This window comes from Sinocyclocheilus rhinocerous, unplaced genomic scaffold (assembly GCF_001515625.1).
Source record: "Sinocyclocheilus rhinocerous isolate Xijiao unplaced genomic scaffold, SAMN03320098_v1.1 scaffold256, whole genome shotgun sequence".
NCBI classification, from domain to species: Eukaryota; Metazoa; Chordata; class Actinopteri; order Cypriniformes; family Cyprinidae; genus Sinocyclocheilus; species Sinocyclocheilus rhinocerous.
The window spans coordinates 78,793-106,477 of NW_015632036.1; the positions used below are offsets into that span (position 1 = coordinate 78,793).

General features: G+C 38.1%; 2 protein-coding genes across 2 annotated transcripts in view; one reads left to right on the forward strand and one right to left on the reverse strand.

Annotated features, from left to right (window-relative positions):
• Positions 1-19,656, forward strand: part of vps35 (VPS35 retromer complex component) — a 33,414-nt gene extending 13,758 nt beyond the window's left edge. The window contains exons 6-18 of the mRNA XM_016555040.1: positions 2,992-3,174; positions 3,426-3,639; positions 4,887-4,970; positions 5,132-5,241; positions 5,633-5,729; positions 5,832-5,980; positions 7,363-7,570; positions 11,205-11,360; positions 11,729-11,851; positions 13,693-13,872; positions 14,086-14,325; positions 16,266-16,409; positions 19,106-19,656. Coding sequence (XP_016410526.1) covers positions 2,992-3,174; positions 3,426-3,639; positions 4,887-4,970; positions 5,132-5,241; positions 5,633-5,729; positions 5,832-5,980; positions 7,363-7,570; positions 11,205-11,360; positions 11,729-11,851; positions 13,693-13,872; positions 14,086-14,325; positions 16,266-16,409; positions 19,106-19,285 — 2,068 coding nt within the window. The 3' untranslated portion in view covers positions 19,286-19,656. The remainder of the gene's footprint in view (positions 1-2,991; positions 3,175-3,425; positions 3,640-4,886; positions 4,971-5,131; positions 5,242-5,632; positions 5,730-5,831; positions 5,981-7,362; positions 7,571-11,204; positions 11,361-11,728; positions 11,852-13,692; positions 13,873-14,085; positions 14,326-16,265; positions 16,410-19,105) is intronic.
• Positions 19,657-20,842: 1,186 nt separating this feature from the next.
• LOC107742151 (histamine H3 receptor-like) lies at positions 20,843-24,307 on the reverse strand. The gene is made up of 3 exons (XM_016555047.1): positions 23,742-24,307; positions 23,485-23,651; positions 20,843-22,144 (listed from the first exon to the last, which is right to left on the reverse strand). The coding sequence occupies exons 1-3, from the start codon at positions 24,112-24,114 to the stop codon at positions 21,233-21,235; spliced, it is 1,452 nt and encodes a 483-aa protein (XP_016410533.1). The 5' UTR covers positions 24,115-24,307; the 3' UTR covers positions 20,843-21,232.
• Positions 24,308-27,685: the final 3,378 nt, after the last annotated feature.

Sequence of the window (27,685 nt, forward strand, 5' to 3'; positions counted from 1 at the left end):
TTTTTTTTTTACTCTCAAAGCCGCGATTCCCATTCACTTCCATTATAAGACTGACAGACTGCAACGGTTTGAGTTAAAAATCTTCGTTTTATGTTCTGCTGAAGAAACAAATAAGCAGATAAACATAAAATTGTAATTTTTGGGTGAACTATCCCTTTAAACAGGGATGATTCTTACCCACTTTAAATAAATCATGCAGTTTGATTTACTAAGGTTTGCGTTAGTTGTGCCATTATTTAACGTCACAAAAAAGCAAGTTTTTAACCTATTTTGAGCTTGACATGGCTGCTATAGTTGCTAATTTGCACTGCTCTTGATAAGTTGCATTGGTGATTATGGAAATGGAAGCTGGTTGTGTTTGTGCTCTTTAATTGCTTTCATCTGCACTTTTTTTGGGATTGCAGCCTTCCCTGTTTAGTAAATCTAGCCCAATAAGTACAGAAACATTTTCCCTTTTGTGATTTGTTGTATACTGGCTTTCAGAAAATCAGTCTTAAAGATAGGGAGATTTGTAAATTAGTATGGATTGAATTTGAGCCGTGAGGATTGGGAGAGAAAAAATGAGAGGAGAGTGAGAGCACAGTTGAAAAGATGTTTGATTTTTGTGGAGCTCCTTTGTTGTCTGCTCATCTTTAATGAGGAAGTGTGTGCTTTAACAGATTGATGGAGTGCATTTGTTTGAAGAAAAAGTAAGGCATAAACAAGCAGTGCTTAAGTGAAGCAAGAAAGTACAGCCACCAACAAGTGTTTCTACCACATAACAGCTGCGGCTTTATACAGAAATAAAGTGATTTCTGGGTTACTCCTTTGAGTGTGCCTTTTAATAATTGCCATAAGTTGTAAAATGGTTATCAGGAGTTGGCCTTCATTGGGGGAGCCTGGCAGAGGCAGTGTCATCTGGGGCGACACAAGGCGCCTCCACTCACATGCAGTGAAATGTGCAGTCTAGTTTTTTGACTCAACTGCAGTGCTTTCATGGCATTGTGCCCGCTATCATTTCTAATTTGCACTGCTCTTGATAAGTTGCATTGGTGATTATGGAAATGGAAGCTGGTTGTGTTTGTGCTCTTTAATTGCTTTCATCTGCACTTTTTTGGGATTGCAGCCTTCCCTGTTTAGTAAATCTAGCCCAATAAGTACAGAAACAATTTCCCTTTTGTGATTTGTTGTATACTGGCTTTCAGAAAATCAGTCTTAAAGATAGGGAGATTTGTAAATTAGTATGGATTGAATTTGAGCCGTGAGGATTGGGAGAGAAAAAATGAGAGGAGAGTGAGAGCACAGTTGAAAAGATGTTTGATTTTTGTGGAGCTCCTTTGTTGTCTGCTCATCTTTAATGAGGAAGTGTGTGCTTTAACAGATTGATGGAGTGCATTTGTTTGAAGAAAAAGTAAGGCATAAACAAGCAGTGCTTAAGTGAAGCAAGAAAGTACAGCCACCAACAAGTGTTTCTACCACATAACAGCTGCGGCTTTATACAGAAATAAAGTGATTTCTGGGTTACTCCTTTGAGTGTGCCTTTTAATAATTGCCATAAGTTGTAAAATGGTTATCAGGAGTTGGCCTTCATTGGGGGAGCCTGGCAGAGGCAGTGTCATCTGGGGCGACACAAGGCGCCTCCACTCACATGCAGTGAAATGTGCAGTCTAGTTTTTTGACTCAACTGCAGTGCTTTCATGGCATTGTGCCCGCTATCATTTCTGCCTACACCTCTCATTGAAGGAATTGTAATCTAGTGGGTAACTTTTGTTTTTTTTTCTGAGCAGCTCATTATAGTGCTTCTTTGCCTCCCCTCTTTTCAGTTGCTATCTTTCTATGTGGGTTTCACCTCTGAAGCGGTCTCTCTCTTAAATTAAAGTCTCTTAACCTCCTAGAAACCAATACAGTTGATCTTAAAAAGTCAAGCCGTAAATGCTTATATAAAAATAACATAGATAATATAAAAGGTCTGAAATGTTTTGGAGAGTCCAAGTAGCAGTGTAGTCCATTCAAATGGTATAATGGCTGTATTTAATGTTGGCGTGCAATTTTGAGGATATTAAAACACTCTGCTAATCTATCCTGGGTCTAATATGGAGATATCTGTCCTGGGTCAGTGCTGGAGAGGCATTTATTCTGGTGAATCAGTTCATTGTAAGTGATCTGGAAAGTCACCATTATGCTAGCAAATCGGTTCAGCCTAAATAGCTCACCCTCTGAAATGGAGCATTGGAAAGCCTGATTACTTTTATTTAATAGGTCTGTTTATGAGAATGAACATGCTACATTGTTACATGTTAATTAAATGTAAGTCACTATGAAGTAATTTATGGGAAAACATTTATGTATGCAACATATAACATTTCAACTCTTATTTTATTTCCTGTATTGAACGTTTCTAACATACCTTGCAACAGCTGTGGTTTGTTAGTGGCTTAATCATCCGTATGAGCCATATTGAAAGTCATTAAAAGAAAATGCTAAAAAATATATCAGGATTTATATATATATATTAAGAAAAAAACTCACCACTCAAATCACTACTCATTCAGTTCTTCTGAATGTAATGATGTGGTATTAACATTTTTAAAATTTTGTAAATGTCTTGTATTTCATTCCCCTAAACATGTTTGTTTCAGAATTATTATAAACTACATCCAAATGTTAAATTAATCAACACAAAAAAAATCAAAGACCAAAGTGTAGCTAAATAAACTGCTCAAATCAGTCAGGCTCATGGAATAGAAAGTGTTGCTTTTGTGCCTGTTACTGTGGAATTTGCATTAAGCCTGACACAGATGTCTTTTATTTCACTTCAGTGTTTTACATTGTTTATATTGCAAAAGATAAATCTTCTAGGGTTCATGCTTTGAGTACATCCATCATTTTATTATGAGGCTTAACTAAAGTACTTTTTCCAAGTACTTTAATTATCTGGTACCTTTGTTTTTCCACTTGTTTGCGGTCATTGAGTCATATTGCTCATTAACTTCTCTCTCTTTGGCTTCTCAGGTACCTGTTGATAACTGTCGGAGTGGTGTACGTTCGCTCTTTCCCCCAATCCCGCAAAGACATACTGAAGGACCTGGTGGAAATGTGTCGTGGTGTGCAGCATCCACTCCGGGGCTTGTTCCTCAGGAACTACCTGCTGCAGTGTACTCGCAACATCCTGCCTGATGATGGAGAGCAGGCTGAGTACGACACTCCGTATCTAATGGCTGTAATTGCACCTCAAGTAGTTCAAGAGTCTTGTGACTCACACTGAGCAATTTAAATGATGCCGTAGCACAATCCTATGTGCTAAAATACAATTTAATCCATTGCTAGAAAAGGCCTGTTTTTCCCGCGTTCAGTGCTTAGACAGCTTTTGACAAAATGAATCACTACAAATGTCATTATCTGCTAAGGATTGAATAACTACCAATGTGCTCTTCTATTTGATTTAGGGAAGAGATGACCGGGGACATTAATGACTCCATTGACTTTGTACTGCTGAATTTTGCCGAGATGAATAAATTGTGGGTGCGAATGCAGCATCAGGGACACAGTAGGGACCGAGAAAAGAGAGAGAAGGAGAGGCAAGAGCTGCGTATCCTCGTAGGGACCAATCTGGTCCGACTGAGCCAGCTGGAAGGCGTCAATGTGGAAAAGTACAAACAGGTGCATTTCAGTTGCAGTGCTCCAGTGTAGATAAATGATCTTTCTCCAAAGCCTATAAAGCTCTTTTAAAGGTTGAAAAGGGTGCATTGAAATTAGATTTGACCTTGATTACCTGTTTATTTGTGGGAACCTCAAGTTAGCACTTAGCGTAAATCACTGGGTAAAAGAGCCATTGATGGAACGACAACTGCGTAAGAGGTTACGGCATCTTTTGATAGTCCTTTGAAAGCTGTTTGTTAAAACACTCCATGTTCACGATCATGAATTAACAATGTGACAGGCTCAGTATGTTTTCATTTGATTTTTAAATTCAAGCACCCATACATATGCATAACAGTGTGCCTGCAGGACAGCTTTTCTGATGTACTTTAAGCTTTTTAACCAGAGTTAAATGATAATTTTATCTTGATATGACCAAATCAAAACTCTGTGATTCATACTTCCAGCAAACAGCTTACAGACTCATGTACCTTGGTCATATTACTTTTAAATGCCCACTTATTTTTAGAACTACAAGTGACGGGATTGTGAAAATGTCGCTGAATAAAAGATTAATAAATGAATATTTTATCAAGTTATCCATATTATATTTGAATAGTTTGTAAAACAGACAATCATTCTCATTTTGAGCCATTTGTGAAAAAAAGTGTTCAAAAGTTGTTGTTTTTTTGTACTTGATCAAATATGATAGTAAAGACATTTAAAATGTTACAAAAGGTTTCTATTCCAAACAAATGCTGTTCTTTTGAACATTCTATTCATAAAAGAATCCTGAAAAAATCTATCATGGTTTCCACAAAAATATTAAGCGGTTTAATTGTTTTCAACATTAATACACCAAATCAGTAACGATTTCTGAAGGATCATGTGATACTGAAGGCTTGAGCAGTGGCTGTTGAAAATTCAGCTTTGCCGTCACATGAATAAAATACATGTTAAAATATATTAATATAAAAGCAGTTATTTTAAATTGTAATAATATTTCACACTATTACTGTTGTAATAATTGTTATCATAAAGGCAGTCTTGGTGAGCATGAGAAACTTATAAAAAAATAAAATAAAAATTCATATAGACCTTAAACTCTATAGTATACACCACAACAAGAACTGTTTGTAACGTATATTGGTTTTAAAGCAGCATATACTGTAGGCAGAAATTTTTAGAATTGTGCTGTGATTTGCAGTTATCTTGTTTGCAAAAGGATTTGGCAGCACTAACGGTAAATATATGTCGACTCCCCACAGATCGTTTTGTCTGGGATCTTGGAGCAGGTGGTGAACTGTAGAGACCCTCTAGCACAGGAATACCTCATGGAGTGCATCATACAGGTACAGAAATACGCCAACTTCACTCATCATCCTGTTGTACCTGACTGTAGGAGTCTGTCTTTTAACATGCTCCCCATTTAACCCAACTATTTTAAGTAGTAGGTGTGGGCATGTTATAGTTAATTCCCTCACATTTTTGTCTGCACTTTCTTTTTCTGCAGGTCATTCCGGATGAGTTCCACCTGCAGACGTTGAACCCGTTCCTTCGCTCCTGTGCTGATCTGCACCAAAACGTGAACGTCAAGAACATCATCATTGCCCTTATTGACAGGTGGCTTGTTGTTGCAATTATTCACTGTTCAGCTCAGCGAGAGATCTGTTATTTACATACTGTATCTTTCTTTTAAATAAATGCCACTTGGTTATATAATGCGAAGAAATGTTATTTACAATCTTTATTTTACAGTGCTTGTTACACGTTTTACGTACTTACTGTAGTAATAAATTGTAGATAAATGCATGTAACTAACACTAAAACAAACCCCCATCCTAACCCTAACCATATTGTAAGTACAGTATTTCTCAGTACTTAAATGTATAATTACAGTGTAACAAGGACACTGTACAATAAAGTGTAACTGAAGAAATTCATAAGTTTTAGCGTAACTTAACTTTTCAGAGCTGTATATTGAGTCTTATCCGATTGTGGTCTCATCCCACAGATTGGCCTTGTTTGCTCACAGAGAAGATGGGCCTGGAATCCCTGCTGAAATCAAGCTATTTGATATTTTCTCACAGCAAGTGGCAACTGTCATACAGGTATAATATCATGTGGTGTCTTTATTGAAATATGGAGTAATTTAGTAAAATCACTAACTCAAATGTTTAATGTTGCAATCTTTACTTTTTCTTTCTTGTCAGTCTCGTCAGGATATGCCATCTGAAGATGTTGTTTCGCTCCAAGTGTCTCTCATTAATCTGGCCATGAAGTGCTATCCTGAGCGTGTGGACTATGTGGATAAAGTGTTGGAAAGTACTGTGGAGATTTTCAACAAACTCAACCTGGAGCAGTGAGTATTAGTTCAAATGTTTTTCTCACACCATTCGGCAGATCAGAACATGGTCAAAGCAACACCCACACTCTTTAGCACTTAAGTGTGTTGCTGAAAGATCCTTAGGCTTTTACTTGCTAGAGGATTTGAGTGCTTCATTTCTGTATTTAGCCTCATTTTTGGTATAAAGGTACCATTACATCAGATCATGCCTATAATAACTATGTAACCTCTTAAACTAGTATGCTGATCCTAATCTATATTTGAGTTGTTGCACCCCGCTAATATATTCAAAGAAAACTAGACCATCTGAAAGTATTGCAATGTAATTTCTGGTTAAAAGTTTTCAATTTTGTTTATATTTAGATGACTTTTTAACCATTAAGTCAAAGCCACCTCTTGTTTCTGGTCTAATAATTTCAATTATATTCTGTATGGAACCATATGTATTCACAGTTTAATAAATACTAATATTATAATACTAATATTTATTATAAAGAAAATCAGTTGTATTCCAGTGGATTTTCGTAGGCTAAATAGTTATTCACCCATTTTCTCTTGAGCATCCAGTTGAACCTTGGTCTGTGTTAGTGATCTTTCTGAGATGACGTGCTGCTTTGACACTGGCAGTGTAGACACACTCAAGCTTTTGCGGTGTGCCCACATTTCAGTGTCGTCAGGGTGCAAGTCAGTGGGAGACTGACAATACAGCATACCTAAGGCATAACCGAAAATGTTGACAAAGTTTGAATGGGGTCTGTGCACTTGCAGTATAATTTTAGTGTTCCTCAAACCAGATTTGTTGAGGAATATTAATACAATACAATAGCACATATTATTACAGAAAGCACTTAATTTTTTGATCAAAGAAGCACATGCAGATACTACATTTAAATGTCCCTATAAAAGTTAGTTCCTGTGCTGTCTTTGTTTGCATTTTCATCTTTTACTCATGTGTTAAAAATAAATGTGATTGTTTCTTTGCTGACGTCTAAAATCTTACCAGACACCTAGCAATTGGTGGATGGGATGCCACATAGACATGATGACTCACTGTTTGCAATCACAGTGAGTGACTGATCATAGCACAGGCCAGTCATGCTAAGGGCTGATATTTGTGACTAGCTGCCACTTCAGCACACGTTGTGGTAATGATTTTTGGTGTCATTCCTCAAATCTTCCTATTTAAGATGATTGGAAGATCTGTAAATGCTGGATTTGTTTTTATGGATGAATCGTTTCGCCGCCTTCAACATCTTGGTGTAAATTTGGCACATAGCTATACAAACCACCTGCCTTTTAAAATACATAGAGCCGCAGAAGTAAGGTCATTCATTACCACACCAGTATACCTGCTTCTGTTTGTGACTGTTTGATTTCTTTCATGTCTTTTTGTGCAGCATTGCCACCAGTAGTGCAGTGTCTAAGGAGTTGACCAGGCTGCTAAAGATTCCTGTGGACACGTACAATAACATCCTCACCGTGCTCCAGCTCAAGCATTTTCCACCACTGTTTGAGTACTTCGATTATGAGTCACGCAAAAGTATGAGCTGCTACGTGCTGAGCAACATTCTGGACTACAACACCACCATAGTGGCCCAAGATCAGGTTTATATCATATACAGTACTGAATGGTCAGGCTGATGATGTTTGCATGTCTCCAATGAAATCCCAGTACAGTGGAACGTTTGAGAGTCTTGTATCTCTTTGTACAGTAAATTACATTGAATTGCCATACAAAGGTTTGGGGACTTTTGTGGAAACCGTAATGCATGTTTTTCAGTATTCTTTGATAAATGAACATTTCAAAAGAACAGCATTTATTTGAACTAGAAATCTTTTATAAGATTGTTAATGTCTTTACTGTCACTTTTGATCAATTTAATGCGCCCTTGCTAAGTAAGGGGCCGTTCACATATTGCGTTTTGTGCATGCTCAAATTCGTTATTTCAAATGTAGACGTGTGGCAAGCGCACGCAAATAGAGAGCGACACGGTCGCGATGTGCTCGTTTTTTTCCAGGCACACGCTGCAGCGAGATAAAAACATATTTTCAGAATGCCGCAAGCGCACCGAGGGTCATGTCACAAGAACCAACCAATCACCTTCACCCTTTCCGTGATCAATTTAATGCACCCTTGCTAAGTAAGGGGCCGTTCACATATTGCGTTTTGTGCATGCTCAAATTCGTTATTTAAAATGTAGACGTGTGGCAAGCGCACGCAAATAGAGAGCGACACGGTCGCGATGTGCTCGTTTTTTTCCAGGCACACGCTGCAGCGAGATAAAAACATATTTTCAGAATGCCGCAAGCGCACCGAGGGTCATGTCACAAGAACCAACCAATCACCTTCACCCTTTCCGTAACAACATTGAAAGCTCAGCCAAGATGGAGGCACAGTTGATCATAACTGTACAGGAATAGCCATTTTTATATAGATTTAGTATAAATCTAGTAGCAGAGCTACTGCAAGCGATTTTCAGTGCTGGAAATCCATTTATCCTTCGCTGAAACTTCCCTGTCGTCATGGAGAGCGCAGGTCATGGTTGCTTAGCAATGGCAGATCCCGAGCACTTTGGAAATAAGGAAAAAGCGGTGCGTATATCGTTTTCCACGCGTTTTTAGGCGCGACATGTGAACGGCACCTAAAAAGTAATAATTTCTTAGAAAAAAATCTTGCTGAGCCCAAACCTTTGAATGGTACTGCACACTGATATCCTCATCAAAGTCTGCTCTCTTCAGGTCCTTCCACAACATTTATACTGAGTTAATGCAGTGTTTAGTTTTTGCCAAACAATGATCTCTTTTGTCCATAACGCATTCTTCCAATAGCCTCTGGCTCATCCACATGGTCCTTTGTCAAACATTAGGAAGGCAGCAGCCTCTTCCTCTTAGATTGGAGTAGAGCACCCCATTCTTGTTCAGAGTAACCTTACTAAAGCGAGAGTGGCCTCTAGATCCTTAGATGATAGCCAGTTGATTAGAGGATTTTTGACCTCTGGAGTATTAAACATCTTGCTTTTGGGGTGGTTTTTGTTGGATAGAGCAGTGTTTCCCAACCTTTTTTTAGTCGCGGCACCCTTTGGAGATTTTAACAAACTTGTGGCACCCTACAAAATTAATTTTGTCACAATATTTGAATTTCTAACTTCGATATGATAATTTGAAAAGTATAGATATTCGGTACAACAGGGAAGAACTGCAGAATATAATGTCATACAGATATTTTTTATATTATTTAAAAATTTTGTCCGTCAATAGGCAAATTTCTAATGAAGAGACCAATTTATATAACAGATTTTAATGTAGGCTTTTATACATACGTAAACATTTAATTACCATTATAACTAGCTATCTCACAAATTTTTGCTCACTCAGTGTTTTTTTAATTTTACAGGGATAGAGTAACAGTGGTGATTAATTTTTATTCATTTGTACTCTCTTGGTACACTCAAATTCTTCAAAAATAGTCAGCATGAAATGACTTCTCCCTATTTTCTAAATCCATGTTATAGATCTTATTGTGAACAATTCATCTGTGAATGTTACATTTTTAAAAAATGTTTGGCCTTGTAATATTTAATCAAAATGTCATAACTGGACCTTCCAGGGAAAAAGATCTTTTGCTACTTCTGTTTCATCATGACTATAAAACTATTCCAGCTTGGTAAGCATAAATAACATCAGTCAATGACCAAAGCATGGCAAACCTCAAACCTGTGTAGTGCGGACCATAGTGTGATAGAGAAGACCCAGAGCAGGGCTGCTAAACTCACATATGATTTTTTTTTTTTTTTATCTCATTAATTGAAAGGCTTTAGTTCAATTACATCTTTAAATAAACTGATGATACTTTACATACTATACTTCTTCAACAAAAATATTTACTCTTGGTCAATATGTAAGTGGAAAGAATTTGTGTATTAACAGAATGTCTTAGATGAAGTTCAAATGTTGGTCAAGTTTAAGCACAAATGCAGAAGATTCTTAAAGCTTCACAAACTTTTTAATGCCATTGTATTTCCTTTTTGAATATATGAATATGTAACCAATATTTGAGTAATTTACCTTTCTAATAGCAGGTGACTGACAGGTTCAGGTGGCCTATTGTCGGTTTCCTCCTTTGTTATTACACTGTACCATGAGTTTAGAGCACTGCAGAGGTTTTCGATTGCTTTTAGACTTGTCTGACACAAGCCCAGGGGTTTACTCTGCCTGTTTTTCAAAGGTGCATTGTTAATTCTCCCTAAAATCTGTGACTACTAAGAGAAAGGTCAGCTATGATTCAGACAGATGATACTTTACATACTATACTTCTTCAACAAAAATATTTACTTTCCACTTACATTATCAATATGTAAGTGGAAAGAATTTGTATATTAACAGATTGTCTTAGATGAAGTTCAAATGTTGGTCAAGTTTAAGCACAAATGCAGAAGATTCTTAAAGCTTCACAAACTTTTTAATGCCATTGTATTTCCTTTTTGAATATATGAATATGTAACCAATATTTGAGTAATTTACCTTTCTAATAGCAGGTGACTGACAGGTTCAGGTGGCCTATTGTCGGTTTCCTCCTTTGTTATTACACTGTACCATGAGTTTAGAGCACTGCAGAGGTTTTCGATTGCTTTTAGACTTGTCTGACACAAGCCCAGGGGTTTACTCTGCCTGTTTTTCAAAGGTGCATTGTTAATTCTCCCTAAAATCTGTGACTACTAAGAGAAAGGTCAGCTATGATTCAGACAGTTCTGCCCATTTCACTGAGGGAGGGTTATATTGATATTCCTATGTTGGAGCTCCTCTGGCCTTTTCTGAGCTCCATCTTGCCTCTCACCCACTCATTTTGTGAGCAGTTGAAAAGAGAGCACTGAATACATGACAGCAGCAAGGAACCATTTGAAGCCATTTAAATCTGTTTGCTGTAGAGCACAAAACTGCAAAAATAATGACTGGATGAAGCCAAGCTTCAACTGAATTATCCAGGTCTGTCAAAAAAGTAGAAGTTGTATGTAAGATGGATAGGAGAAAGTATTTTTAAATCAAAAACATGCCTGACTTATAATACATCTAATCATATTTACATACTGTCACCTGAATTCAGATGTCTCCACTGATTCTTTAAAAGTCACTTTTGGTGTATTTTAGGACCACCAAATAGCATTCTTTTGTACACTTTTGCTGTGTCTTAACTATTTGCACCCTGCTATCCAGACATAATCTCATGGCTCTTTCCTTGCAGGTTGATGCGATCCTGAACCTGGTGTCTACGCTGATCCAGGACCAGCCAGATCAGCCTGCTGAGGATCCTGACCAAGAGGACTTTGCTGACGAACAGAGCCTTGTGGGCCGCTTCATTCATCTGCTACTTTCAGATGACCCTGACCAACAGTATCTGGTACACGTTCTTTCCTTCCTTACCCTCTCCTTTCAACATATGACAGAGCAAAGCATTGCTACACTCCACTCAAAAAATCTATAAAATGCACTGCAGTTAAAGTGCTCTTTATTTGTGGGGGAAGTACAGCATGTTTCTTTGAACATTTCACATGCACTGGATCCTAAGGAGAAATAATCCCCTAGATGAAACATAAGCAATTGACTGACAATGTCATGATTGTTTGACATCAGCCAGAACTGGTCTAATTAGCTCCCAGTGAAAGTTGTTTTATTCTGCATTCAATCAGTTGATGAGGTCATCATGCTGCTAAATGATTTATTATGAATTGATTCATCTACTCTTTTTTTTTTTTGTGCCTCCCACAGATTTTAAACACTGCCAGGAAACACTTTGGCGCTGGGGGGAACCAAAGAATTCGACACACTCTTCCCCCGCTGGTGTTCGCTGCTTATCAACTGGCCTTCCGTTACAAAGAGAACTCCTCCTCAGTATGTCCCACTTTTAACCACAAAACATCCTACTCTTCCATGTAGGGCTGGACAATAATTCAATATCAATATGTATCGCGATATAATTTTTTTCAATAACGGTGATATGATTTTTAAACACATTTCCGATATTTCGATATACATTACCAGTTTCCCATACATTGATTTATTTGTGCCGTTTGACTTCGTTGAATAAACATGAGCACTGCACGTTTCAAAATCAGAACACGGCATGGGTGTTTTATATGAATGTATCTCTGAAGGGTCTTCAGAAAAGTTTCATTTTCATTTGATCTGATAAAGTAGCATTCATGAGCGGAGCTGCTTTGATTACAGCCATTACTGGAGAAACCGCTAGTTTTATCACTCTAAAAGCGCCTCCTGCTGGCAGAGAATGAGTTTTTATTTTAAATAAGCCCGTCTCCAGCAACATTTCCAGTTTTTGTTGTTCAATTTTTTTGTTTTCTGCAGCGACTTGATAAAGTCATTTATAATGTTACAAAAGATTTCTATTTCAGATAAATAGTGTTCATATCGATATCGGAATTATATCGTATCGACCGAAAATAAGAAATATATCGTGATATCAATTTTGGCCATATCGTCCAGCCCTACTTCCATGTCATTACCTCAAAGTGATTTCTTCTCTCTACATTGCAACCTTTAGAGACAGCATGCTAACCGAAATGGAACATCATAAAAAAAGGATTTGAAGCGTTTGGGCAGCAACTTTGTTGGTGGACACATGCATTTGCAATAGCGCTCCAGTAGAGAAGGGGTTTTCAAAATGTTATGCCCAGAACTCCCAAATACTATGATGCCCTTACTAAAATATAACAGCAGCTATATATTCTCTCGAATATATAGATGCATTTGTACTGTGTGAGAACAGTATTAACCATGACAAACAGACAAGAAGGTTATTATTCTTTTATATTGTTGTCATACTAAAGCAAATTATTAAATATTTAGATTTTACAGATTTACTTTTTATTTAATTGAAGAGGGAATATACTATGATTCAGTTGAGTGAAATAACATTTGTAAGGTCGTGATTTCTGACCAGAACAAAACTGGGTAAAAACGTGGTAGCATTTATAATTTCAGTAATAGTCTTGCATTTTACATATTAAACTAACATATATAGTGAACAGCACTAATAATTTTTTTTTTTTTTTTCTCACAATTTTCTTTGGATCTCCAAGCATACTCTTTGGATTCCATGGATCCCCGTTTGAAAACCTCTGCAATATTTAAAAAATAAAAGCACTTCTAAAAAAAGTCCACTTCTAATTAGATGGAACTGTTTTTATCAGTATGATACAGAGTTAAACATTTAGTGTTTCAGTTTTCAGCTCATTTCTTCATTTAGATTGGCAGCTCACTACATTTTGTAATAAAGCTACTGTGTAATTACACAGCGGTATAAAAGATAGGGAAAAAATCCCTGAAATTCTAACTTAACCTTCTATAAATCGAATGCTGTAATCCATATGGTTGGTCTGACATAGCTGTTGGTTAGCTAAGAGGTCAGCAGGCTATCTATTGTGTACAGGAACTATACAAATGATAACTGTCATTAAATTAACTCCAATTTACTGTAATTTATGGAAATAGTGAGAAGCATTCCTTCTTAGAATTCTTAGAAAAGCCTTTAAAGGTTTTCATTTGGCATCCATAGTTTGGAAGTGAAAGTGCACCTTTCCTTTCTCACGGAAGTACGGTTGCAGAAGCCTCATCTGTCTCGTGTCTTCACACTTATGTAATTCACCCGCATTAGAATCGCAGTTTATAATAGAAGATTTTTTTTTTTTATGTGTGTCAATCTTTCTCTTCCACAGGATGATAAATGGGAAAAGAAATGTCAGAAGATTTTCTCATTCGCCCATCAGACAATCAGTGCTCTGATCAAAGCAGAGCTGGCGGAGTTACCCCTGAGGCTCTTTCTCCAGGGGGCTCTGGCGGCTGGAGAGATTGGCTTTGAGAACCATGAAACTGTTGCCTACGAGTTCATGTCTCAGGTAGAGAAGCGTTTTGATTAAATGCCTGATAGGTCACTATCAAGATGGGTAACATGTTTGGATCCTTTATCCTTGCCTCTCATGTTCATTACTATTCACAATAGCCTGAGAGCAAGACTAGATCAGAAAAATATTGGTTTGCATTCACTCATTCTCACACCCAACACCTTATTTCTAAAATGCCTTTTAATTTTTGCATGTGTGTGTCCCAAGGCGTTCTCCCTGTATGAAGATGAGATAAGCGACTCAAAGGCCCAGCTGGCCGCCATTACGCTGATCATTGGCACATTTGAGCGTACGCGGTGCTTCAGCGAAGAGAACCACGAGCCCCTGCGTACCCAGTGTGCACTGGCTGCCTCCAAACTGCTGAAGAAACCCGACCAGTGCCGTGCGGTCAGCATTTGTGCCCACCTTTTCTGGTCAGGACGCAACACTGACAAGGGTGGAGAAGAGGTTGGTATATGGTTTCTGCAGTTAAAAAAAAAAAAGACCAATGAAATCTGGCTTTCAGAAAATCTCATTTCTAAAATTAGTTGTTCCTTTATGACTGTGAATTAGACTGACCTTAAGTTGTACTTGGATTGCAGGTTATGTTAGTCACATTGAATAGTCTTGAACAAAGTTATGACCTCACCATGGATTGCCGCACAATGCTCAAAAAAATCAGTGGTGCTATGTTTATGTTCAGCAGTTATTCTTTCATAACCCCGTTAGATTTGGGTCAGACAGAATAATCTAAATGCCTGAATTTTTGTGAATGGCTGTCATTTTCAATTTTCAAGTGGCTTTATTTGTGATCTCAGTAAGTTATTGTGGGAGTTTTAGCAATGAAACATGCTATTTCAGGTATAAAATGAAAGTGTCAGTGCAATCGAATTTTTCGGATATTTGCTGTCATTTCGGAAGCTTTTCTAAAGGTTTTTTTTTTTCATTGTCAAGACGGTGTAGGTGGAAGATGTTCTTATGAGTCATTTGTGTTGAGGTGAGAATTATGGGTAAATTGCTCTCAATGATAAATTAATCTGCCAGTGATTTCAGTGAAACTGTGATTCATTTTAGAAGCAGCATTTTGTGTAGGCTGTAGACAGTTTGTTCAGAATGTGACGTCCTATCTGCTTGTGCATCTTGACCTCATAGAGAAGTGTGAATTTTTGAGTTTCAAACTGCACACAGCTTTTTAAGCTCGCTTCCAAAATGGGGGTGTATCTCCAGAAAATTAAGGTTGTCAGTTCAGTTCCAGAGGGTTGTTACTCTTGTTAAACTGCTGCAGTGTTTAGATACTCCTGTTTCTCAAGTTTTAGATTTTATTTGTGTATAGTTGTAAATAACATATCTGCAGCAGTTGTAACTCGTTGCATGCTATTAATTTATCCCACACTACTTGTTACTAGTATCCCTAGCAGTAGGGGGGGTCGTTTGCACTCATAACACACCCGCATCCATTACATTAGACATTCTTGGATTCAGTTCTCATATTTTGTGTGTTGATTCGTGCTGATATGTGGCCAGCTCCTGTATTGCAGCAGTGTGCCGTTTTGCAGTGCGGTGCTGTGGCTGTGAATGCCATGTGTTCATTTTTATACTTAGTATTTATCCTCCTTTTAAGAGTGCTGCAGGTTGTCATGATTTGTTTCATCACTCCATAAAGAACTGCTTCTTTGGATATTTTATTTTTCCAGGCATACTCATTTTATTTAGACAGGTGTACTGCACACATGCTGATCCATACAGTCTTGTTTAAAATCCATAATTGCTGAATGCAGGCAGTATATGAAAGCTGTGCCTTTTAATTATTTGAATGCTGTTTCTTAAAAGTTGTGTTTATATCTTTGTGTAAATTGATATCTTTTTTATTAGCAAATAATGACTATATTTATGTTTTTTTGTTAAAGGGACAACACTCTGAGTGTATATTTTATTTTGTAAAATATCTTATGAATGCATGAAGTGAGCAGATCGTCAAATGTGTATGTATTTATTCAGCATGTGTCATTTCTTTGCTCTAGTCTAGAGTGCATTGTAACTGACTTTCTCCTTTGCAGTGATCAATAAAAATACATCAGCTCCCCTTGAAATGGCACTAAATACAGGGGACCTGATGTGGCAATTGTGCTTATTTTCTTTTATTAAGGATCGATAGACAATGTTGTTGTGACTCATAAATGCATTTGGAGAAATAGGATCATGCTGTTTTCCTTCTCTCGGTTCCACAGCATGTTCCTGGGAGGTATGTGTTGCCCCTAACAACAGCGTTTCCCCAATCCAATTCATAACCCCATACGCTGAAACGTGGAGCTGACTTAAGTGGCTTTTGCCAAGATAAAATGGAATAATTTGAGGCTGTTTACCACAGTCATAACTGAAATCAGGTTTTTTTTTTTTCTCTGTATCAGATCCGTGATGGGCGGAGGGTGATGGAATGCTTGAAGAAGGCTTTGAAGATCGCTAACCAGTGCATGGACCCGTCCTTGCAAGTTCAGCTCTTCATTGAGATCCTCAACAGATACATCTGCTTCTATGAGCGAGAGAATGATGCGGTACGACCACAGACGCTCTTTCACCCCTCGTTTCTTCTTCTCCACTCTCTTATATCTCTTATTACTCACTTTCCTTTAACCTGTTGTCTTTGATGTGTCTCTCCTCTGATCTCTCGTCTCTCACTCATTCTCACTTTCCCTCTCCGTGCTCCACATTTTTGTCTGGTGCAAGCAGCGCTAGGTTATACCATACTTGCACCTATCTGAGAAGAAGCATCTGTATCCATGTTCAATTTGGGGGAGATTGAGTCAGGAATTGCCGGAGCACATCGGGGGCACAGGGCAGCTAGGACTAAGAGGAAGCACAGACAAACATGCACGCAGTCAATGTCAAGTTGTGCCCATCAGTCGTTGGACTTATTACTGAGGTCGCTCTTGACATCTGAGCTAAATCCAAGGACAAGGACCTCTTTAAATGTGGATATAACTGGAATAGTCAAAACCAAAACAAACTCCCACGCTGCATTTCATTGACACATTACCTGTCAGTGTTTCTCCTGTCGTTATTGTGTTATAATGGAGAACAGCGTTGGGGATGTTTAAATGATTGTAGTGTTTTTCCATTGTTCTTTGATTGTATTCAACAAAGTGACAGAAATCAAATGCCGTAATCAAATCAAATTGCCGTAAATCCATAGTTTGACACCAAAGTTATTTTTGTGTTTATGTGACACTGGTGTCTCTGAGTGTGTGAATTTACCTGAGATGCTCGTCTCCTTGTATCTGGATAAATTGCTCACAGTGTTTTCAGTGCCTGGCACAGTTTTTGCACCACGTCTGCACTGCAAGTGAGATCGCTCACATTTATAGAAACAAGATAAGCACAGCTATTTTAATCAACAGAACTGTCTATACTGCAACTTTTCTGTTGCTTCTTTTCCTATGGAATTTTGTTTGTCCTTCATTTTTCTGTCAAAGTTTGGGGTCATTAATTTTTTATGTTTTTGAAAGAAGTCTCTTATGCTCACCAATGCTGCATTTAATAAAAAAATACAGTAAAAATAGTAATACTGTGAAATAATACCATTTCAAATAACTGTTTTCAATTTGAATGTATTTTAAAATGTAATTTATTCCTGTGATGGCAAAGCTGATCTTCAGTGTCACATAAATCATTCTAATATGCTTATTTGGTGTTCAAGAAACATTTATTATTATTATCAAGGTTGAAAACAGTTGTGCTGCTATATATTTTTTGTGGAAACCATGATGCATTTTTTTTTTTCAGGATTCTTTGATAAATATAAAGTTCAAAAGAACTGCATTTATTTGAAATAGATCTTACTGATCCCAAACGTTTGAACAGTCGTGCATCTTTAAAGTTACATTGTCATTGTCATTTTGATACCAGCATCATTGAAAATAATAACTTGAGTGAGTTAGTAACTCCTCTTAACTTCATTTTAAGTCCTACGAGTCATTTGTTCATGAATCAGTCTACACTGGTCTAGCTGTATGTTTTTAATTCTGTATAAATAGAACCAGCTCATAAGACTAATTTGTTCAAGAATATGACCACAGTGTGGCATTGTATATTGTTTTTTTTTTCTTTTAGCCCATGAGGATAACTTAATAGAATGACATTTCTTGCCATTTTTTATGATGCACTACACAATAACCAGTTTGGTACTGATATATCTTTCCTTGCTAAATCCGCATTTGAAAAAAAAATACTGTTTTAGAAATATATGTGCAAACAAATTAACGTGATTATAATAGTCAGTAAACCTAATCTAATCACAGGAATTTAAAGGGGTGGTTGATTGCGATTTCACTTTTTTAATGTTAGTGTGTAATGTTGCTGTTTGAGCATAAACAATATCTGCAAAGTTGCGGCGCTGAAAGTTCAATGCAAATGGAGACAAAAATCTATTCATATGAATCGTGATTGTCTTCTAACGATTCTAATGGATTCACACGTTTCAAAATCAATGTTCAAAAAGCAGTGGTTCTTAATCCTGTTCCTCTCGTTCCCCTGCTCTGCATCTCTCTCTCGCTCTCATTCAGCTCAGCTCCAACAATGAACTGTTCCAATTATACACTTATTTTCACATAGCTATGAGAAGCGTTATACATGGACGCACTTGCGGTTGCTGTACTGTATTAAACCTTTAATCAGCTTTAAATAAAACCGCATATTAAAGGTTAACATAAGCAGTAGCATTTACAAATAACAGCGTATCTAAAAGTATGAGACAACAACAATCAAAAAACATACCAATAAGAGCCATGCTTGCACAGATTCTGTGCGATCCTCTTCACTAATATCCTCTGCGTCTCAATCGGGCTCAAACTGATAAGCGATATAGTCGATGCCATTGTTTACAATACAACCGGAGCACAGCTAACCAATCTGAGCCCATCACGTATTTCTGAGGGAGGGGCTTCATAAAAGCAGGAAATGATCAGCGCGTTTATGGGAGAAGGGACAGAGCGGTGTAGAATAAAGGTAAATTATGTGAAAAATAATGCTTTTTTTTATTTAAACGAAGCATTAACACATGTTAGACTGCACCCCATAAACACAATCAAGCCTAGAAAAAAACCAGTCAACCCCTTTAAGATTTCACACTTTGTTACTAAGAAAAACTTTTTAACACTGTCTTTGTTCATTACTTTCTGTCTCTCTATCACTTTAAATTGCATAAATCCAGATCAGCCTGGATTTCCTCAACCTTTGCGTGTTTGCTTTGCAGGTGACTGTCCAAGTCCTGAATCAGCTGATCCAGAAGATCCGTGAGGATCTCCCGAACCTGGAGGCCAGCGAGGAGACGGAGCAGATTAACAAACACTTCCACAATACACTGGAGCACCTGCGTCTGCAGAGAGAGTCGCCCGAGTCTGAGGGACCTGCTTACGAGGGGTTGGTGCTGTAGGAGCCTCACGCATTTACATTTATATTTGTGTACACACGCATAGAGAGATATATGTATATGCCCACATGTGCACACCAGGGTATTCCAGCCAGGGGAAAAACAAAGCCAAACCCACCTGCCTCTCTACCCTTTCCTCTTACTGCTCATACTTTCTATCTGTTGTTTATGTCCTCTGCCTGTCTGTCTTACTCTCTTCTTCCTCTTTCTCTTTTCGTGAGGCGTTTCCTAGTGAAGTCCTTAGAAAACCGTGTATGCACTGCACTCTTGCTCTGCGCTTCCTTCAGACTACCATTCCCTCTTGATACTATTGTTGCCATACAAATGAGCAAGAATAAAACTATATATATATATGAGAGAGAGAGAGAGAGAGAGAGAGAGAAAAAAAACAAGTTTTAGTGTGGCTACACCACTTTCTAGCCCCTCCCAGCCAAACTGGAGAAAAAAGGCAGAGCTTTATTGAGCCATGCATTGTTACGGTCTTTGTTTAGAGGACCTACACTTGATTCTACTTAGTTTTTTCAGCATTAATATTTTAAACACCTTGCTGAATGAAAGACATTTGTGTAACTAATGAATAGTCTTGTTTCTCACCCTTTTACTTTACGGCAGACACTTTGGTGGAGTGAGACATTGTGTTGACTAATATGTGGAATGGGTGAACGTGTATAGACTCTATTAATGAATGAGTAGCCGTGGCTGTGAATCGAAACATTGTCAGAAGCCTTCTCTTGCATCTTGTCTCCTTTTTTGAATTATGATTCCCCCTCCCTCTTATATTGTATGTATAATCTAATTGTAAATCAGTTACAACAAAATATCATTGATTTCATGGCATTTGCACAAATAAAAAAAATCATATTAACCCCACATGCCTGTTGAGGTGTGATTTTAATATTATTAAAGTCGCTGTTATGAAAACAAGTAGTGGCAGATTTTTCCTTACATATTGTGACATACATCCGAATGTAATTGATTATTAAAAAAGAAGAAATGTAGGGCGGGAATTGGTTCAATCTATCATTTGTTGAGAGAAATCTGTCATCTCACTAGAAGATCCAGACATTTTGATTAAACATTACAAGGTCAAAAAATAGATAAAACATGAAACATGTACATTGTTGACAATAAGATCTATAGCATGCATTTAAAAAATGGATTTTCATTTTCATTTTTAATGCTAACTTCAGCAGTTCCTGTTATTGTTAATAAGCATGTTAATAAGCTGGTAAAAATATTGGTACTGGTTATTATTTAATACATGCAATTATTAAGAGTATTTGTCTGTTGGTTTTCTGACTTACTGTTCTTTATCTCTTTGTTTGAACAGAATCTCAATAGACTGTACATCTTATTACCGTTGATTAGAGACAAGTGTTCAGACTTTGTTGAAATAATCCAGTATAAATTGGTTATCTTGATATGATTATAAGAAATGAGTCATGCTTTTCTGTATTTAGTCAGTCCCGCAGTTGCTAGGGTAACTATAGGCTTTGCCAGCAATCCCTGTACGTCTGTCATGAAGAATCAGTATACAGTAATCACAAACAGCATATCTAACATCATCTCAATTGTTCTCATTGCAAACTGTGGTTTCAACAGGTATACCAGATTATGATCATAACTTCACCAGTACAGTTTATTTTGACGTCAATTAAAAAAAAATTACTTACAAAGGCGAACATGGCACTGCACTAGACACTTCCAGTCATTTAAACATCATTTATGAAACAAATCTATAAGTCATCACTGAATTTGGAAGGAAAATTGCTATGCCACCATTTCTTACAAAAATTTGAGTTTGAATATGTAGATAAAAGATCTGTCTACTCTCTCACAATGTACACAAAGAAAATGTTGTGCTACTGTTTGGTATTGCTAGATACAAGCACATTAAAAAAAGAAAGAAAAAGACTAGCCCCATCTGAAAATGTGGTCATACTCATAACTTTAATACTTCTGGTCCATGTTCTGAGGTTGAATTTTTGTTTTGCTCGGACACAGTAATTTGCTGAAGGCTCTTTTGAAGCTGCTGTGGCACAGAGGATACAGGATTGGATTGATGGATGAGTTTATCCACAGCAGCCAGAACGAGATCTCATAAAGGTAGTGCTGGACGCACTGACCGTGACATGCTGCCCGGATGATCATCAGCAGCGTGTAGGGTGCCCAACAGAGTCCAAAAACACACACTATTACAGCTAGAGACTTTGCCACCTTTTTATCTCTAGACAGGCGAAAGCGGCTGGCCAGACTGGCAACCATATCAGGACGGTGTCTATGTGATCCACCTGAATGATCCACGTAATGAAACTGTGCCTCACTGGATGTCAGGATCCGGTCTCCGACTTGCAGAGGAGGCAAGTCTGCAATTGTGCTGTCTCTTCGTTTAGTCTGTCTGCCATTGTCGAACTCTGCGGCAGACACCTTTACAGTAGAAGGTAACCGGCAGCACCGTGACCTTGAGGACAAGTTGACCTTCCTTTCCTCGACAGGCCTCACAAAAAACACACGCTGTACATCGTCCGTTCTGACCGGCCTCATCTTGAAGCTCCTAAGCCGAATGTAAGTCGGCTGTTCTTCCCTCACTGCGCATCTCTTGCGGATGTTGATGTAAATGCTGAGGTTGAAGTAAGTGACGCTTATGAAAGGTGTGAAGAACTCGACAGTGGAGGCAGTCATCAGAAAATACCAGTTGAAGTAAAATTCAGCATAGCACTCTCCATCTGGCACTACACTTCCTCCTGTGATGTGTTCCCAGCTGATAATAGCTGGACCATAAAGCAGGAATGCTGCCAGCCACACGCAGAGCATCTTCAAAACAGCCTCTCTTGTGATGCCCTTCTGGCAACGGTAACTCACCTGGAACACAGATTTATAATTGATTTAATATGCATTACACTTAGGCCTCAGATAAATAGATAGATGATTGATTGAATTTGCACTTGAAAATATCATCTTTTCCCTGGTTGCCAGCTGAAATAATTAAATATGATTAAATGGACGTCACAGTACATTTATCTCCAAGTCAGAGACAAGGGGGTTCACGCTTTTGTGCGCTGTTGCATAATAGGATACAAATAAATGTTGACAGATGATTGTTAAATGTAAAAGTGTGCATGGCATTTGCAGGTCTGCACTCATTGTGTCTGTCCAAATAGTTATGTATATGTGATTTTGTTTCAAAACATTACGCTTTATCTTTATGTGACCTGTGATGCCCTTCTGGCAACGGTAACTCACCTGGAACACAGATTTATAATTGATTTAATATGCATTACACTTAGGCCTCAGATAAATAGATAGATGATTGATTGAATTTGCACTTGAAAATATCATCTTTTCCCTGGTTGCCAGCTGAAATAATTAAATATGATTAAATGGACGTCACAGTACATTTATCTCCAAGTCAGAGACAAGGGGGTTCACGCTTTTGTGCGCTGTTGCATAATAGGATACAAATAAATGTTGACAGATGATTGTTAAATGTAAAAGTGTGCATGGCATTTGCAGGTCTGCACTCATTGTGTCTGTCCAAATAGTTATGTATATGTGATTTTGTTTCAAAACATTACGCTTTATCTTTATGTGACCAGTTGAATGTTCAAAGTTGCCGAATACTTGTTTTAGTAATACTTGTTAATCTGATTTATCTATGCTCAAATACAAAAAGTGTTTTCCACATAAAAAAAATAGCGTTTAATGGCCTGATAAAATTATTTATGTACTGTACTCTGTAGTTTGAAAACATTTACGACAATGTTTCACGCAAAAATGAAAGCTCTCGTTTAGTCACCCTCCTGTCGTTCCAAACCTGCACTAAAACAACATTGACACCATTTGGTTTTTACTGTATGGACAAAAAACACTGAGACATTCTTCAAAATATCTATTGTGCTCCACCTAAGAATTAGGAACGAGATGTGAGTGGAAATGATGACAGAATTTTCAATTTACGGTAAACTATCCCTGTAAGTAGTCATCTTTGTGTTATTGTTATTCTGTGCTCTTCTCTGTAAAAACGTAGATAATAAGAACATTTATTTTGTTGCAGTGTCTGTCAGTGGTGGCTCACACTCATTAGTTTGAGTTGCCATTCTCCAACACAGATTTGGACAAATTAGGAACGAAAAGAATTCGCCCAAATGCCATAGTCTAATTGCATTACCAGCACAGTCCATGTGTGTCTGCGCAGCACTCACAGCTTTAGTGACGGACTGAAACCTGTCGAAACTGATGAGCACGATGTTGAAGACCGAGGCGGTGCACAGCATATAATCCACCACCAGCCACAGTTTACACAGACCTCTGCCCAGTCTCCATTCACCCGTCAGGACATAGGGAATATACACGGGGATGCAAAACCCGCCTGAAATTCCAATAAAACACACATACGCTTAAAGGACACCATAGAGTTAATGCCAAAGCTGAAATGCAAACAGTCATCAAAATCACTCACCGACAAGAAAGTCCGCTATGGCCAAATTTAAAAAGAAAAAGTTGCCTTGTGTGCGTAAACTTTTCTCAACCACAAAAGCTAAAATGACAAGCGCGTTCCCGAAAACTGTGGCGAACACCAGCAGTGTCATAAGCGCAGTAAGGAATATTGAGGTGGATGGAGAAAACTGGCCATACTGCGCGCGCCGGTTCTCGAATGTGTCCAAGTCGCCGACACTCGTCGCGTTTTCTCTCTCCAGCCCGGTCCAGTTGGGCGACTGCGGATTTCCTGATTTCCACATGAATGAAACAGCTGTAGGTATCCCGGGAGATTGTGCCACGGACAATAAAGAGGTTTGCATGGTGCTTTCCTCTGTCAACAAGCAATTATGCATGACAGTCAACGCGCAAAAGCTGCCGAGTCATCCGCTCGCCCGACGGAGACTGTGAGCTGCTCATTCACAGTTCAGCGAGCGACGCGGGCGATCACAGGTTTTTATACCGACAGGGAACAGAGCGTTCATTGGCTGCTTATTTAACGCTGCTCGGTCTGATGTCGATGACTGCGTTAGAAGTGTTCATCCAGGATTACTTAAAGAGTGTCAAACGCCCAGCTCTCGTTGTCATTGATGTTCTGCCTCCCTGTGATAACAGCCCAGTTTGCTGTCACCACCTCCCACCACATGCCTCAGTTAACTTGCTCAAAAATCAGTTTCACAAAATGTGATTTAAAATCACACGTGTCCTGCTCTGGTGAAAAGGGGAATAAATCAGCCTAAAATGGTTTGTTGGTTTTAGCTGGTTAGCTGGTTTAGGTGGTCTCCCAGCCTCGTGGTCAGATGTTTAACGTGTCTCCTGGTCTTCACCTGGTCTTGCTAACCGCCAATTCTAACCATATGAAAAATGGCTAAATCCTCTCTAAAACCATCTAGTCTAGGACCAACAAGGATCAACAAATGAGATTAGGCTGTTGAATGTTTGAAGATCATTATTTTTTTAATCCATTTGCTGATGCTGTTCAAGCCTATCAACAAAGTCACTGTAACCTAGATGATCCTCTGACACGCAAGAAGGTAAAATAGCCTACCATACACAGAATGCATCTTACTCCGAATACATAGCAGATTAAACAGCAGGTTTAGTTGAGAATAGCATTGTTTATTTTGGGAGATTATCCTGCCATACCTTGCCCAAAGGAATCTGAAATAGCAGGTGACATTTCATTTTTACTGTCTCACTGGACCACTAAACTCAAAATGTGATGTGTGACAGATTGAGTTTTGTCATAATTAAAAACACTGTGCCTGAAACGAACTGCAAAGAATTCAAATAAATACCCAGGAAGGTCAAATAAATTCATGCAGATTTAAATGTCACATCTCTTGAGAATTTACTAAAGAGACATGAAAGCCACGTAAGCATTAATAAGCAACTGCATGTAAAATACACAGCTGCTCCTGTAGAGAACCGGTGCAAAACACATCAGAAACTCGGTGTATTGTTGTCTATGTTTTTAATTATTAAAGCCCTTTTTTTAACGCAATATTCATTGCATAAATAATTTCATGTGCAATAAAAGCATTTAGCTAATAATGCACTTCTAAGAAAATAGTTTTTGTCAGTGTGTCTCTGAATAGAGTGTAATCATTAAGTCTGATTCAGACATATTACAGGTCAGAGAATAGCAGGCAAAGACAAAAAAAATTGTCTGTGGTGAATGAACCAACTGACCACTGCAGAAATAGGAAACATTTAAGCTTTTGTGAGTGAGCGTCTTATTTGTAGAACTGGGACATTGTGACTTGTCATATTCCTTTCTGGATCTGTTGTTCCATTATCGTTGTCTTCGACAGCACAAAAGCATATCTGTAGAACACCCTGTGGTCTTTCAGCGACAGAGTAATGATGAGAGTCTATGAGAGTGTGAGAGTGAAAGAGATTCATGCACAAAGCACATTTCTGTGTACAGATGTGCTGAGAGATGGCACACAAAAGAAACTGAAATGAACTGAAATGAAAAATATGGACAGCAGTGCATCTGATGCAAAATTAAGATGTCCAAAATATTGCTAATGCTTGCCTTTTATCAATCATCTTTGACCATCATTGAGAAACATCTGGGTATGAAGGGAATATAGACAATAACAAGATGGCAGCAAAACCTACTTGAATTCACCAAAATAGATAATCATAATCATGGAGCTTGTGTTATGCCAAACAGTAACAGATGTGTTCTCTCCCCACCCACTTACATCATCATAGACTCGCTCTCTCTCTCTTCTCACCTCATTCACAAACACTCACTAATTCATGTTAATTGCAAGAAGTGGGGACCATAGTCATATCACATGAATGATGGTTTTGGAAGCAGCACATAATTATAGGCTGAAGTTTTTGGTCTTCCTGTTCATCAGTTTCACTTGGCTTTCACATATTTCCTCACAGGAACCAGGCGTCCTTCCCACAAAAGGGAGAAAGATGCTTTTGTCAGAAATGAAAAACCCATCTCTGCCCAAACTCCCTTTTTATCTGAATTTCTTTCTTTCTTTTTTTTTCACTGTGTGCTTTAAATAATAGAAGGGAAAAAAATGTCCCACTGAAAAAATTGAAAGTATCACAATAATCCAAAAATAATCCACGTCTCCAATCCATCAGTTAAAATCTTGTGAAGTGTAAAGCTCCATGATTGTAAGAAATAAATCCATGATGTTTTTAACTTCAAGCTGGTGCTTCCAGCTGGTGCTTCCATCTAAAATACAAGTCCTCTATCCATAATACTGTGACGTGACGTGTGGCCAAGTATGGTGACCCACACTTGGAATTAGTGCTCTGCATTTATCCCATCCAAAGTGCACACACACAGCAGTGAACACACACCCGGAGCAGTGGGCAGCCATTTATGCTGCGGTGCCCGGGGAGCAGTTGGGGGTTCGGTGCCTTGCTCAAGGGCACCTCAGTCGTGGTATTGAAGGTGGGAGAGAGCGCTGTACATTTACTCCCCCCACCTACAATTCCTGCCGGACCTGAGACTCGAACCCACAACCTTCGGGTTACGAGTCCGACTCTCTAACCATTAGGCCACGACTTCCCCACATAGCACTTAATACTGCTTTTCTCAAAAAGTCATTTTGTCTGAATCATGACAGAAATATGCACAGATCAAGCACTGTTTACAAGTGAAAACAGTCCAAAACAGTTCTCAATAAATATGTTGGTGGATTTTGATGTGAGATGAGAAGGTTTTAGGTGTACTTTCCCTTTAAGTTTATATCCCATACTAGATATTATACAAAATATGTATATATATGTTTATTTGTCAGATGCTCATCTGGGATGGAAGTGAAATAGAAGAGACCTACACAAAAAGAGTCTGCATACACACACACAAATACAAAAAGTTATGAACACATTATATTCAGAACACAAAGATCCCAGTGTTTTACACTTCTATGCACTGTAAAAAAAAAAATAAAAAAAAAGAAAATATACCAGTAATTTTTAAGTTTACAGACAGTACTTTAAAAAAAAATCAATGCAGAATATTCCTTCATATTAACACAGTACATTGGGCCCATTTTATACGTTTTTTTTTTTTTTTTTTTTGCACACACAGTGGAAAACTTGTTTTGAGTTTGATGTCAGAATTAAAGTCTTCTCTGGCCCTTTTAGTAGAAAGCCTCAGTGTTTATTTATTCGATACCATTCTTTCATGTAAGTGAATTTAAAGGCACAATATGTAATTTTTGCCGCTAGAGGGCGCGTATTCAAAAGAGACAAAGGTGTAGTTTGATGACGCCGTGACTGAGTGTGGAATCATGGGAGTTGTCGTCTTCATCCCCACAGCCGATGCAATCCGACGGGACTCGGGCAGAAATCATGTTCATGGATGAGCTAATGATTTATTAACGTAGTAGAATGAAGCAGGGTGAGGCTGAAAGCCGTCGAAGCGAAACGAGGCCGCTGAAC

Bases quoted from the DNA above. Each gene is read 5' to 3' on its own strand.
- LOC107742151 (XM_016555047.1), bottom strand. From the start codon at position 24,114: ATGCATAATTGCTTGTTGACAGAGGAAAGCACCATGCAAACCTCTTTA. The intron at 23,652-23,741 runs GTGAGTGATTTT...TTGGAATTTCAG, and splicing joins CATAGCGGACTTTCTTGTCG to GCGGGTTTTGCATCCCCGTG. The intron at 22,145-23,484 runs GTGAGTGCTGCG...TCTGTGTTCCAG, and splicing joins TTCAGTCCGTCACTAAAGCT to GTGAGTTACCGTTGCCAGAA.